The sequence below is a fragment of the Heterocephalus glaber genome, unplaced genomic scaffold, assembly GCF_053883595.1.
Source record: "Heterocephalus glaber isolate CG9 unplaced genomic scaffold, H.glaber_assembly_v1.0 deba00000768, whole genome shotgun sequence".
In the NCBI taxonomy this organism is placed as follows: domain Eukaryota; kingdom Metazoa; phylum Chordata; class Mammalia; order Rodentia; family Bathyergidae; genus Heterocephalus; species Heterocephalus glaber.
The window spans coordinates 4,952,334-4,966,306 of record NW_028258162.1 but is presented as its reverse complement, the minus strand read 5'-3'; the positions used below and the strand labels follow the sequence as shown (position 1 = coordinate 4,966,306).

General features: G+C 39.8%; 1 protein-coding gene across 4 annotated transcripts in view; it reads right to left on the bottom strand.

Moving 5' to 3' along the window:
• Positions 1–13,973, bottom strand: part of Cacnb2 (calcium voltage-gated channel auxiliary subunit beta 2) — a 356,213-nt gene that overhangs the window by 237,381 nt on the left and 104,859 nt on the right. The window contains exon 1 of one of the 4 annotated variants that reach the window (XM_004859953.4): positions 6,196–7,585. The exons of the other annotated variants lie outside the window; for them this stretch is intronic. Coding sequence (XP_004860010.2) covers positions 6,196–6,243 — 48 coding nt within the window. The 5' untranslated portion in view covers positions 6,244–7,585. Of the gene's footprint in view, positions 1–6,195; positions 7,586–13,973 lie in introns of those variants that run through there. 4 annotated transcript variants of the gene reach the window in all.

The following is a 13,973-nucleotide window of genomic DNA, read 5'->3' as shown; positions in this document are numbered from 1 at the left end:
GTAGGAAAACTCCTAATGGAAGCAAAATTCAAAGCTCTGAAAAACTTTTATCATTAAGTAGCATTTCTACTGTACAATACTAAAACACTCAGGTAGGTTGGATATATCTGCAGCTGAGATGCATTGTTCTGAGGTTGGGATTTATGTTCTTAAGGACTTCATCAAGTCCTAGAGAGATAAAGGTGAATAGGGAAGAAAAAAAAGAAAGCAAAGCAAAGCAAAGCATAGGTAGGCAGGTAGACAACAAATTAGTTCCTTAATGTTACGTTAAAATTCTGAAGAATCAAAAGAAGGATTTTAATATGGTCAAAGTTAAAAGCTATTAAAAACCCATGCAGTCCCAAATCTGAAAAATCAGCAGTCTCTCCTATATGAATTTGACTTTGAAAGACACAAATATTAAACGTCAATTGTCCTTAAGGACATCTTAAGATATTTCTGGAAAATTTCAACTACTCAATTATGTAAAGTATATTATATAAACTTTAAATAAAGAATTATGATAACTGATGGAAAGTATGAACTATGGGTGAAAAATTATAATTCAAAAACATGTATTACCTACAATTCTACTAACCAGAAGTCTGTATTAACTGGCACTTCAGCACTCTCAAGTTCAATGATAATTGATTTTTCTATTCAGAAGCAGCACAAAATTGTCATGTTAATTAAATTTAAATATAATCTAATTATTTAAACTTAGAAGTACATTGCAAAGAGATGAACAAAACTCTACTTGAAGAAGAACACATTTCAGGATGAGTCTCAGGTTAAATAGCATCAGACTCTGTGGCTTTTGGTAACACAACTGCTTTCTACAACTTGCTTAGAGGTTGCTTTAATGTCAAATAAAGCAGTGTGCATAAGGAATTCGGTAAACTGACAGACTATGAATATGCATAAGGCAATCAGACAAATCAGAATTTAACTAGACCATGAGTTGTTGAAGTTATGCTATATGCACAAAAGTAGCATTTGGAGATATTACTGCATTTAAATGCTCTAAAAGTTCAAAAGTTATCACATACAGGGAAGCACGATCATAACTAGTAATCCGTGGACTAGGTTTCTCTCCACTGTCTAACTCACTTGCCAAAGCTTTCTAAGAAAGGTCAGTAATGAGCAACTAGCACAGGCAGCAACCACATCAAGCGAGGATCTACCCTTTCCCTTCCTCGCATCCCTACTCCTCTTCTTATTGTTGTCCCTCTGCCTCATACTTTCATTTTGCAGTTGCTACCAGAGTTTGAAAAACAACCACGTCTCAGGCAACATTAGGTGGTAGACCAGCGGTATTTCATCTTAACTCTCAAAATAAACCTTCAAAGTTTCACCATTGTCCTGATTATAAGGGGTAATAATTGGACTGAAAAAGAGAAAAGAACTCCCTACTCTCACACAGGAAGTAAATGATAATACCAGGTCAGATCAGGTCTCAGTTCATAGTCTAATTATGTTTTTCTATATATCAATCTTTAATCATTTGTTTATGCTAATGACCAGTTGTTTTTCCCCTCCTCAGTTAAAATTGCCTTACAAGACAAATAACCAAATAGAAAACTAAGCAAGAGACTTTACAAGTACTTCATAAAGGATAGAAAATGGCCAGTAAGTACACACCCCTTAGTCACCTAGGCAATGCAAAGTAACACCATAATGAGAGACTGCTACATGCTTGCCAGACTGGCTAAAATGCAAAAGGTAATAGCAAGTCCAGGAGAGGCACTGCTGGTGGGAGCACGGACTGAATATTTTGCAAAGCTGTTTACCAGTATTCACTTAAAGGCAACGTATGTATACTATACCCTGTATCTTAGGAGTTTCATTCCTAGATTTACATCCTACAAACACATACATAAAAATGGATACATTGTAATTGTTTACAACAGCACTATTTATATTCATCTATCCAAATCCCCATGAACAATAGATCAGATAACAGTAGATCAGATAATTAAAATCAGTAGATCAGATAATTAAATCTCTATTTATATTTATGTTCCAAACTGGAATCCACCCAAATGCCCATCAACAGTAGATCAGATAATCAAATCACACACTAGAACACTGTACAGCCATGGGAGTAAGAGAGCTGTAACTACAAATATGTGCAACCACGCAGATTTGTCTTCAAATGATGAGTGACATAAGGGGGACCAAAATAGTAAGTAAAATTCAAAAGTAGGAAAAACAAATTAACACTGTTTGCAGTCAGAGGCGTGGGTGCCCTAGGGGAGCAGGGAGGAACTGGTGATGGGAAAGGAGACTGTGACTACGCGGGCTCACTAAGCTCAGGGTCTTGATTCAGGTGACGGTCATGCAGGGGCATCCCCTGTGTGAGCCTTCCTCAAGCAGAACGTGAGTTTCTGCACTCACTCTTCCTCATACATGTTGAGCACTCCTAAACTTCTGAAAAAAAGCTCAAAAAGTTTTGCCTTTTGAAAGATTTCAGTTTGGCTTTTGAGATTAGGGATGCTTAACTAGGGAAAAAGAAAATCTATGAAAATATTCCAGAATCCCCAAACCTCAAGAATCTGAAATGCTTCTGGTGCCAAGCATTTCAGATAAAGGATGTTCAAGCTATGTGGCTGTCCTCTAGAATCCACAGGAGATACTAAAATTCAAAAATGCTTAGGTCCCTTATATAAAATGGCATACTATTTGCATATAACTTATGCAATCCTCCCATTTGCTTTAAAATCATCTCTAGACAACTTAATACCTAATATAAAGTAGGTGCTATATAAATAGTTATCAACCTGTATTGTTTAGGGAATGACAAGAAAAGAGTCTGTGCATATTCACTCCCCATATAATTTCCTCCAAATATTTTCGATCCGCAGTTAGTTGAACCCATAGATGTGGAACCCACAGACCTGCAGGGCCAGCTGCCCTTTCTTTGGTTAAAGGTCTTGCACAAAGTGTTGGAATTGCCTGCAACTGTACGAAAACGTCAACATTTCAGAAGCGTTTCACAGAAATGCACACAGAGCTTTCCATGTTTATATATCCTTTCAAATTTGAGAATATTTATTCAGGCGATACATTTTTATGTCATTTAGTAAAATAGCAAGACGATTTAGGTAAACACAGAAATTGTTTTTTGCCTTATTCCCCTGCCCTCAGTTCCATGTTCCCTCAGACTGGACCCAAGGCCTCACGCATGCCAGGCAAGCGCTCTACCACAAAGTTACACCGCCCGCCCTAGCAATTATTGCTAAGCCACAAAGCTTATTTTAGGTCTAAGATAATGATTGTTAAGTGTAAACAAAATCATGCAGACTAGATCTCAAAAATAAATAATGTCCAAAAGAGAGGCTTATATGTTGAGTTGGATGGAGGAAGAGAAGGGCTCTAGCCTTTATGCAAAGTGCATTGCTCACAGAATGGGTTTTCAACACGAAGGTAACATCCAACAGGCATGGAAAGAGACCCTAATGAAAAGGACACCTCCAACAGAGAAAAAGTTGCAAATAATGAACTATGGCATGTGAATATAGTTTTTGTAAAACCCACAGAACTTTCAAATTTTTTTCTGAACAATAATGCTAGAGCAGGAGGGATTTTGAAGAAAGCTTTCATATTTAAAACAGTAAAGGGAGTAGTGGAGGATACACGCACACACATACACACACACGCACGCACAGGCGAGCAATGCTTAGTAAAGAACTTTCTGAGAATGTATCATTAGGCAACTTTGTCACTGTACAAACATCACAGAGTCCGCGCACCTGAACAAAGCCAACTGTACACCCAGGCATTCTGGAGGCCCCATTGTACGTGTGGTCCATCCCTGACTGAAATGCAGTTACGCAGTCAATGCCTCACTGTAAGTGGTACCTCAGTTCATGAACGCAATTCTTTGCGTGATTCCAGTAGCAAACAAATTGGATGAGAACCAAATCTTATTTCCCCATAAGGTTGAACTAACCTTTGAATTGGATTTGGTTCTCATCCAATTCAGTTTGTGACCAGAATCCTGGGAAGAATTAAGGTCATAAACCGAGGTATGCCATCTGATTTATATCTCTGTGATATAATTATATATAGACAATATAGAACACATCTAATAGATAATGTATATGTTATATGGATGTTAGATGGGAATGATCTGATTTGTCATCCCCAAAACTGACAATGGATTTGAGGAAGGACAGACAGTGAGCCGGTCCATCTGGTGTGATGAGGCCCTGGCCCTCAGCCTCACATTGGGGTTCGGGTCACCCCTCTGTCCTGCTGCCCACCCGCTTACCCAGGGGCAGCATCAGCTACCTCCGCTTGGTCTTATTCTTTTCTCTCCAAGGAAATGAAGTGTGCTTTGGATTTCACATATCTATACCTCAGAGTTGGTTATCTATAAAGCAAGCTGAAATTCAGATATTAAACTGTCAAAGAAGACAGGATAAGACAGCAGCAGGTGGGTAACCAGGGAGAGTTCCTAAGACATGATGTTATAGAATAAAGGGCAATTTATTTCTAGTGATTGAAGTGTAGAATTCCTTTCATCTTTAAAATATATTTGTGGTCTACATTTTATGGCCCTTTAACAAAAATACAGGGTATAAAAGTTTTTGAGAATCAGCAGATGAAATAAATCTCGTACTTTTCAGTCATGACTCCAAAAAATACAGATTGTGCTGTTTCTCCTTTCTATTTGTTTACAAAAAGGACAAAAATAAGAGCATAAATGATTGCTTTCAGCCTTATTTTCAGAAATCCTTATACAATAGGTATACATATTCATGGATTTCTCCTAATTCACTACACAAGAATAAATAGAAATAACAGAAATCTATAGAATTGTCAGTCTTCATTATTCCAGAAAATGTGGATTTTAATTTCAAGCTATTTTTAGTTTAATATTTTTATGTGGATAATTTCAACATTAAAAAGTTTATAGCACTTATTCCTGAATCTTATTCAAAAGAATTAATTTTTCTATTGGAAAAAACCCCATCTATCCCTGTAAATGTTGTTTTTAAAAATCTTGGCTGGCTACCTCACTATTACATCTACTCCTGATTGTCAACTGTTGCATTCAAAATACAAATGCCACCAAATACAGAACAGCTATAAAAAAACAAACAAACACCTTCACATTAAAGGAGACTCTAAGGCTTTTAATTACTTAAGAAAATTACATCTCTAAGATCTGATAGGCATATAATTATTTCTTCCCCATCTTCCCAGTCCTGGCCTCCAACTTGATTATTTAGATCATATCAGATCTTGACCTTGTTTGTCCTGGAAGTCGCCCAGAGAGTTCCTTTGCTGACCAATTTTCCCAGGTCATGGGTTCCTTTACGTTATACCCTTAAGAATTGATTAGCTTTCTTTGCCAATTTTCTATTTGTTTTGCAGCCAGGAATCTCAAATCAGTGTTAAGCAATTCAACACTGCAGTCTGGCCAGCCTGCATAAACCTCCTGTTCGCTTTCACATCACTCTCTGAGCATAAAGTGGCTCCACACGAAAGGAGTATGAAAATAGAGCCAGCGCTTCCTCGGAGCCCAGTGTCTGGTATACTGCACAGCGTATTTCAATTAGCATCTAATCATGTTAAGTAGTGATACTTCAGTATGTGTGTCAGCCAGCCTGGTAAAATTTAATACTCAGACAGCCATTTTGCAAAACACAGCAGGTCCATGAAATAGAGGGCTATTTTACTGAAATAGTCACAGGATGCTAAAGCTATTGTAAATGCTGGCATGACTGCAAAAGTTGTATCATCCACCAAATGATTACCATCTACTAGTTTTCTAGAGCTGTCCAAAACCAGGATTTAACATCAGCCTCTGTGATTATTTTTAATTTGACAAACTCCATAGTATTTAGCTCTACATGAAAACAAATTATTTTTTACCATGTCATAATTTAAATATCAAAACAAGCCACTCTAGGTAAAAGAATATCAATTGGTTTGATGTGACTCAGTCACCTGAGAAAATAGACCTCCCAAACCAATGGCCAGGGAAGTTATTTCCAACCTGATTCAAGTAACACAGTACAAAAAATGATGCAAAAAGATGCCCCAGAATAGCTCCGAATCTCGTAGACCTCAGGTGGCTAGAAAACTCGTGATGGATTGATTGGTTCAGCGCAGAGATGAAAACATCAGAAAGAAGCAACATGCAGAAGACTGACAAGAAGAGTATTTTCAGCTCCCAGCCGCGATTCCACAGCGGCAGAAACTTACATAGGACACCCGAGCTCGCCGGCGATGTACCAGTCCGCAGCACTGCATGAAGAGGGGGCAGGACGCAGTCAGCGCGTGGCTTCTCCAAGCTGCACTGTGTCCTCCTCACGGCCACTGTCCATGGCGACCACCTTCCACTCCCAGGTAAGCAGCAGGGCTGAGCAACACTTAATCCGGGAGTCCTGCAGACACCCCAAACTTTATTCTCTCTGTTCTCCCCCCACCAACCTGGGTAATCTGAAATCTCCTTCTCCAGGGGGGTTGCCTATTGGCAAAAATGTCCAAAAAGTAGCTTTTCTTTTTCAGAAGTAACTCTTGCTAACACATAGTTATGGCTGGCCACATCCTCAGAGTTTCTTAGCAACGTTTTTGCAGTAGCCATGCTCAAGTTGGGAGGTTTTCAAACGTCAGAGAGTCTCGCATCTCCGACCCTGCAGTATTGAGCTCCCGAGGAGAGGCAGCCCAGCCCTGCTGCTGTTGACTGCTGCTGAGAACGAACGGCTCCGGCTGCTGCTCGCCTATTATTGCCTTCCTCACAATGCACAGGCTGGCAACAGCATCCTGGGTTCACTGTTGCTACCTCTGAAACATTGTGGGCATGTCTGATTTGCTACTGCTCCCTGCTCCCCGCCCCCTGAAAAATGACTGAGTCTAGACTTTAATTCACCATTCCCAGTCCACCCTCCAAACTGTCAGATGCCTGCTTTGTCCTGCAGTATGTAATTCACATGAATTGTAAGACACATCACCCGAGTGGCCTCAGGACCAGATTCACTGCGGTTGTACAGGTTGTGTGTGTGTGTGTGTATGTGTGTGTATGTGTGTTCACTGCCTAATATTAATTTTCTACACTGAAGCATGTTAAATAAACATAACTCTGGCAAACAAATTTGATCAGTCAGACCTCCTTAATTAATTAGGGAATATCACTTATGATTTACACACGATCAGCCAAATAAGGCTGCCTTTCAAGCCCGAGAGCTTGCAAGTCGGTGTCTCTCATGAGCCATCACTGAGGTCACCCCCTGAAGGCTCACTGCTCGACGCTGAATGGATCTGAGCCCCCTTCCTAAAAGGCCCTGTCCATGTCACGCCTAAAAGGATGAATCAGGAAGGCACTGGGGATTCAACTATTAATTCAGATGCTATCAACCATTCTAATAAGCAATGATTCATATAACCTTTCAGTGCGCCACAGATATCGATCCACATTTGCCCCTTGCCTAACTCATCCGCTGCTGCCACTTAGGAAGGCAAATTAATTCCTGCAGGCCACAGATGCAGCAGTATCCACTTGAGACCCACAGAAATGAGAGCCTGCTAATTTTCAATGCTTAGCTAATATTCTCTTAAAAACCTAAGGTTTAAACCAGTAACTCTGTGTTTTTACTAGTAGTAGTCTCAGGTACTATTCAGAGCAGAAAGCAATTTCTTGTCTTAATTCACTCTTATTTGACCAGTAAAGTAACCAAGGTCCTACGTGGTTGTTTTGTGTATCAGTAATACCATCAGCAATAATTAATATCCTATAATTTATATTATTTACATAGTCTATGAAAATTCTTTCACTTTGTCACATACTAATAAACTATGTTTTTGTAGGTCCAAAGGGGAAATAGAAGACTATAGAAAGAAAAGAAGAATACTTTTGTGAGTGAGAAACCTAAGGTAAAATATACTAAAACTAACTTTTGAATGAAGTCCTAAGGGAAAAGTTAACATTTTATGGGATATACAAGACACACACAACACATAGAAAATATATTCCTAGTAGGTAGGATTTCAATTTTATTTTTCAAAGCAAAATTAATGAGAAATATAGCTATACAGTTGTACCTCACTTCTCAGATGTTTTTGTTTGCAAACAAAAGCATTCTGCAAAATTTTTTGTTTGCAAATTCTACATCCAGTGACAAACATGACTGTGGTCATCTTTCCCACACAAACACAAATGTGACCATCTTTTTCAAAATCATGGAACAAATGAAGTTCATGAACCAAGGTACCACTGAATAAGAAAACACATAATTCAAATTTATATATTTTTCTTACAGCCCTTTCACCACACATTTAAGAGAATAACTGAAATAGAAATAAAGAATAAAAATTAACCCAAAGTTAGAATAAGATGAAAACACTGGGGAGATGACTTATCTCTTCTTTGATTCTGTATTTGACTTGGAATTCACTTAACTTTTTTTATTAACTGCGATATTTTTAAACACAATATGAGAGAGATTCCCTAGATTATTAGAGATTCCACCCACCTTGTCATTCAAGAATTTATGAACAAATGCCAAGCACGAGCTAACTGGATTTGGCAAACATTTATTGAGCACCTTCTATTTGCTCAGCGTGGTGCTAAGGTGCACGAGACATGAAATGGATAAAGTGCAAATCTATATATGCCTCTATGCACTTGCAACACAAGTGAGGAAAGAGAATGAAGTACTTGGGTGTGATGGGAACACCAGGGGAGGAACACAGGTAAGGACCCTTGGGCTAGCTTGTGTGGGATGGACAGAATTGCATCCAGTGGAAGCCTATGGGAGAAAGAGTCCCAGCAATGGGGCAGTAAATACAAAAGCTCATAAGACTCCACACATTATATATGAAGTAAACTTTATTTATATAGAATTACAAGAAAAATAAGTATAGATTAACTTCATGGCATAGTCAGACAAGAAAAAAATGCCTCAAGTCTCCAAAGTAAATTTAGCTCTCCCCCAAAGGTAGTGCTTATTTATCATGAATCCCTAGCACTCAGCATAATAAATAACATTGTGCATGACAAAGATTTATAGCTGTACCCTCATTATCCATTCATCATTTCATCTACAGGAACAGAAATAGGAATATGGCCGTTGAACTAAGACAAATCTCCCGGCCTCCCTTGCAATTTAACTGGCCATGTGACTAGTTCTGGCCAATGGGACAGAAGCAGAAATGACACATGTCAACTCCCTAGTCAGGCCCTTAAAGGGACCAGAACATACCTTCCCTCCCTTTTTCCCCTTTCTTGCTGGCCTGAAAATAGACGTACTGCTGAAGACTGGAACAGCTGCTTAGGAAGATAAAACAGGAGGCCACTCAGGCAAGAAAACATAGTGAAAGGTGAGACAGGGCAGCCCAAAGGGAGCAGCCATATCAGCCCAAGAGTGCTTACCTTTGGAGGGTAACATGAATGAGAAATAAACTCCCATACCGATCAAGTCACATTTGCTCTGATCTCAGTTAAAGAAGCTAAACCTGTATTTTAAAATTACCTCCAAGTATTTTTGGAATTAATAATTAACTTACAGCATCCAAGACTGGAGGGGTGGGAATGGGACAGGGGACAAGTGAAAAGAGAGTGAAGTCAGGAGCCTAGGCTGGGGCCAGACTGGAGAGTCCTGGGCGCCACAGCATAGAGTGCAGCCCGCATCTACCAGGAACACAGAGGTACTGAGGCTTTGAAGTGTGAAAAGACCTGGGGTTTATTAAGACCTAGGAACACACACTCCAGATTGTTTGGTCTAAAAAGAATAGCTCAGGATCAGGGAGACACCGGAAACTTCTGAGCTTCCATATTGGCAATAGGTGTCCATCTACTGAGCAGGCGGGTCAAATGAAGCCAGGAAACCTACGCGTTTGGTTCCTGTAGCTAAATGACAAAGCTAACAAGTTGTTCAATAAGCTCTGTTGTTATAACCGGCAGTGCATTAAGAACTTGACGTGTGACAATGAGAGAATGACAAAAACAAATTAAAAGGAGTCCTAGAAAATATGGGTGCAATGCCATGTTGTTTGGGGTTTTTTGCTTTTGGTACTGGGGATCGAACTCAGGACCTTGGGCTTTGGAGGTGGTGGTGGCACCACTGAGCTAAATCCCCGGACCAATGCCATGTATTTTTAAAAAATCCAAGAGATTTACTTAGGGCAGTCTTTACAGAATATGAGGAGATTTTTTTTTTTTTAGATTATATTTAGGAAGAAAAACATATAAGGGATGATGAAGTGATTTTTCTAAAAAAAACTCTGAGAGTAAGGAATAGAACCAGATTAAAATGCTGATTTCATCACCGTTGAGAACAGAATGGGGAGAGCAGCAGGGAGAGAAAGATGGGAAATACTGGCCAAGGGGTACTAAGTGACAACTTGATGAACCTAAGGAGGTCTTGCTGTAGGTAATGAGAGCTGGGTGGCTACAGATAACAATCATCTGTACATTTCAAAAGCTAGAAGAAAGGATTCTGAATGTTTTACTGTGAAAAAATGATAAATGGTCAGAGATAGATTCATGTAAAAACAATCACATGGTAGGCACCCCATTAATAGGTACAATTTTTTATATTTTTACACATCCGTTAAAAATAAATGTAATAAAGAAATCTCAAACATTCCACAGTAGGTACACCATTAATATAATTTTTATATTTTTATGTATGGATTAGAAATAACTTTAAAGAAGTGCTAAAAAAAACCCCAACCTAGAGAAGCCTTCTGTTGCAAAGCTGAAGGTTTCTTGCCAGCAATGATCCTACCTCTGTATTCTGGCTCAGTTTTTGTTTCGCATTGTAGGGAATAATCTCAGGGCCTTCACATGCGAGGCCAGTGTGCATCACTGAGCTGCACCCCCAGGCCCTATGGCTCATTTTGTGCTGCGGTTTCAGGATGGAGGGGTCCCTGTGCCCAGTCACTCCAGCTCATGTACTCCCTGTACCCTTTCTTCCTAGCAGGTTGCTCCATACTGAGCCTAGTGTTCTTAGGTGCACAGAAAATATCTTCACTAATTTCAGAAAAAAAAATACATACAAAACAGGACCGACCGTCTATATTGATTTCATTACATCAACAATATCAACTGAGTGCAGTTCTCCATGTGCGTGTCTCTATCAGATGCCAGTAATAAAGTGACAAGGAAAACAACGAAGATCCTTGAGTATATGGAGCGTAAGACCAAGTGGACAAGACAATTGAATCAAATAATCACATAAACATAGCATTGGAGACTGGTAAACTTTTTGAATGAAAGTAAGAATGCTATGGAAGGCAGATGTCTTCTCAGAGGACAAGGGGTAGAAAAAGTGTTTCTGGGGAATCAGTATCTGAGCTGAGGTTACTCAAATGCACAGGAGATCAAATAGAGAGAGAGGCACTAGGAAAGCCTTGGCAAAGGTCTCTGGAACAGAGGGGACAAAGCTGTTTCAGCAGCTGGAGAACAAAGTAAGAGGCAAAGGGGGACAAGAGGACGTTAGGGGAAGGAAACAGGTGGTTAGCATATCATGAAGACCATGCTGGCGACCTTTGTCTTGGTACTAAGAGCACTGAGGCTCTGTTCAGACAGCCAAGGAGCAAAACGAGATGGGCGTTGTTTAAAATGTGTTCTGGCACTGAAGTGAAAGCTTTGCTGGAAGGTGGCGGGGGAGGAACTGGGGAGGCTGCTGGGACTGTCCTAGAGAAACATGGCGGTGGCGTCTCGTGCTAAGGAGGCAGAGGTGGAAGGTCAGAGGAGAGGGCGAGTGAGGAGACAGTCAGACATTAAAACAGGTGAGCACAAGTACAGAAAATAGAAAAGAAACCCAAAGTAGAAGATCCGTGTTCCTGAGCACTCATATTTCTGTGCACTTCCACCCATCACGGAGGCTCAGTCTCCCACGGCACAACTCATGATGCACCTTTGTGTCCACTCAGCTCCGGTCAGCTTCCATTCGTGGTCCCACTTTCATTTCTGTCCTTAGGACCCTGGACAGAATCCATCTGCCCCCTTGTATCTTGGGCCTCTACTTTAACCACCAAAAAACATCACTCTATTGTGTACTGCAGCTTCTACAAAACTGGAAACATTTATTTTCCTAATTGTCATTTATTTTTCACCAGTGTCTGGATTCTCTTTTGATCTCCTGGATTGCTTTTTGATCTCTTTTATTTCATTATTTTTCAAACCAACAATCAAATATTTCTTTTTTTTTTTTTTTTTTTTTGGTACCAGGGATCAAACTTGGGACCTTGCACTTGCGAGGAAGGCAGTGGAACCACAGCTACATCCTCGGCCGAATCAAACATTTCTTCTGTTTCGAGAGGAGAATTATATGTTTGTTTACATCCTGTGTGCAGGTAACAGCAGAAATAAGCAAAAGGAATACACACAGTATAATGAGGGGAGAAGAAGCCATCTTTTTAAAATTAATTACTAATGATCAGGAAATGTTTGCTAGACTTCAAGGATAAGTTTAAGATATGTCATACTACACTCAACATTGTGGGAAAATTGCATAATCCCAATAAACTCCAGCCTCCTTGTAGCCCACTCAAATTGAAAGAAGTCCAATCTGGCAACATAAATTATTTAAAAATCAAGTGCCAGTCTTTTAATCACATAGCTCAAAGAAAAACACTTCTCAAAAATCCTTTTCCTTTCCTCCTCAGTTCTCTCATACCTGAGAGCCATTTGAGAGTCTGTCCCTACTTTCTAACCCAAACTAAAACATGAAAAATGAGTTTCCCCAGCCTTCGGCTTCCAGCTCTCTCCCTCCATTTACAACCCCACTTGTATATGGGGTAGACTTGCTTAATTTTGCAGCTTTTTATTTCTTTCAATTTCTCCCATAACACCCATTTCTCAGATTCAGAAAAAGGAGAGCCAACAACAAAATCTGCATCTCTTTCTGTCTACAGTTTCACCCCAATGTCTTGCAACCCAGGCTTGAAGATTTGCCAGGCAATGGCGTGATTATTATTAGGTGCTGATGGCAGAGAAATACTTAGCAAAGGCAGAATTCCTTTGGCCATAGCCAACAGAAAAGGAAGAAAAGAGAGGGAAAAGGCTACGAACATTCATGTCGTAAAGTTTTCCATGACACATTATATTTCTGAGAATATATCCAACCATCATTGCTCATTAGGTTATAAGGAAATACAACCTGCATATAGGACAGAAAATTCTGCCCCTTGGGTGAAAATAGGTAAAGACTATTTATATTATAAAACATTTCAGGAACAAATCTATAATGATAATAGGATAAAATACTTCCTCCAAATTATTATTGATTTCTTCTTTGATTGGAAAGACCATGAAAAAGAAATACATATTTTCTCTGAGTTTATGAAACACGTGTGATGGATTTTAGAATTCTATGTCATACCTACAAACCATATCTAAATAAAATCCTTACTTGTCATATCACTTGCCATCTCCCAGTCCACCACTAATCCTACTATGCAATTCATTTATAAAACTGATAATGTACAATAAATCCTCAGTCTCCAGTGGAAAAGATGAAGAACAACAGTTAATATGCTATGTTAGTCAGCTTTCCTGTTGCTTGGACACAATGCCCGATATCCACAGCTTAGAGGAGGACAGGCTTAATTTGGCTCATGGTTTCAGAGGATCCAGTCTATATAGTCAGCTAGCTCCAAGGCAGGGACATCATGGCAGAAGACTATGGTGGAGCAAAATTGCTCAGTCCATGGTGATCAGGAAGCAGGGCAGGGGAAGGGGCCAGGGACCAGATGTAGTCCCCAAGGTCCTGCCTCCATGATCCACCCAGACACACCCAGCAAATCCCCTGGGTGGCTTCCAAGCCAATCCAGTTTAATCCAGTTTAAACATTACACATGCACTGAGTCCTACTGAGTTCCAGTCCCTAAGGTAGTACTCAGGTGATTCTCACGAGGCCATTAGAAGTTCTCCTTTTATCTCTAGTTTATAAGTGAAGAAATCGAGCTACTATGAATTAAGTAAATATCCCCAGGCAGTGGCAAAGCCAGGATTTCTTGACTCCTGAGGCCCTGGT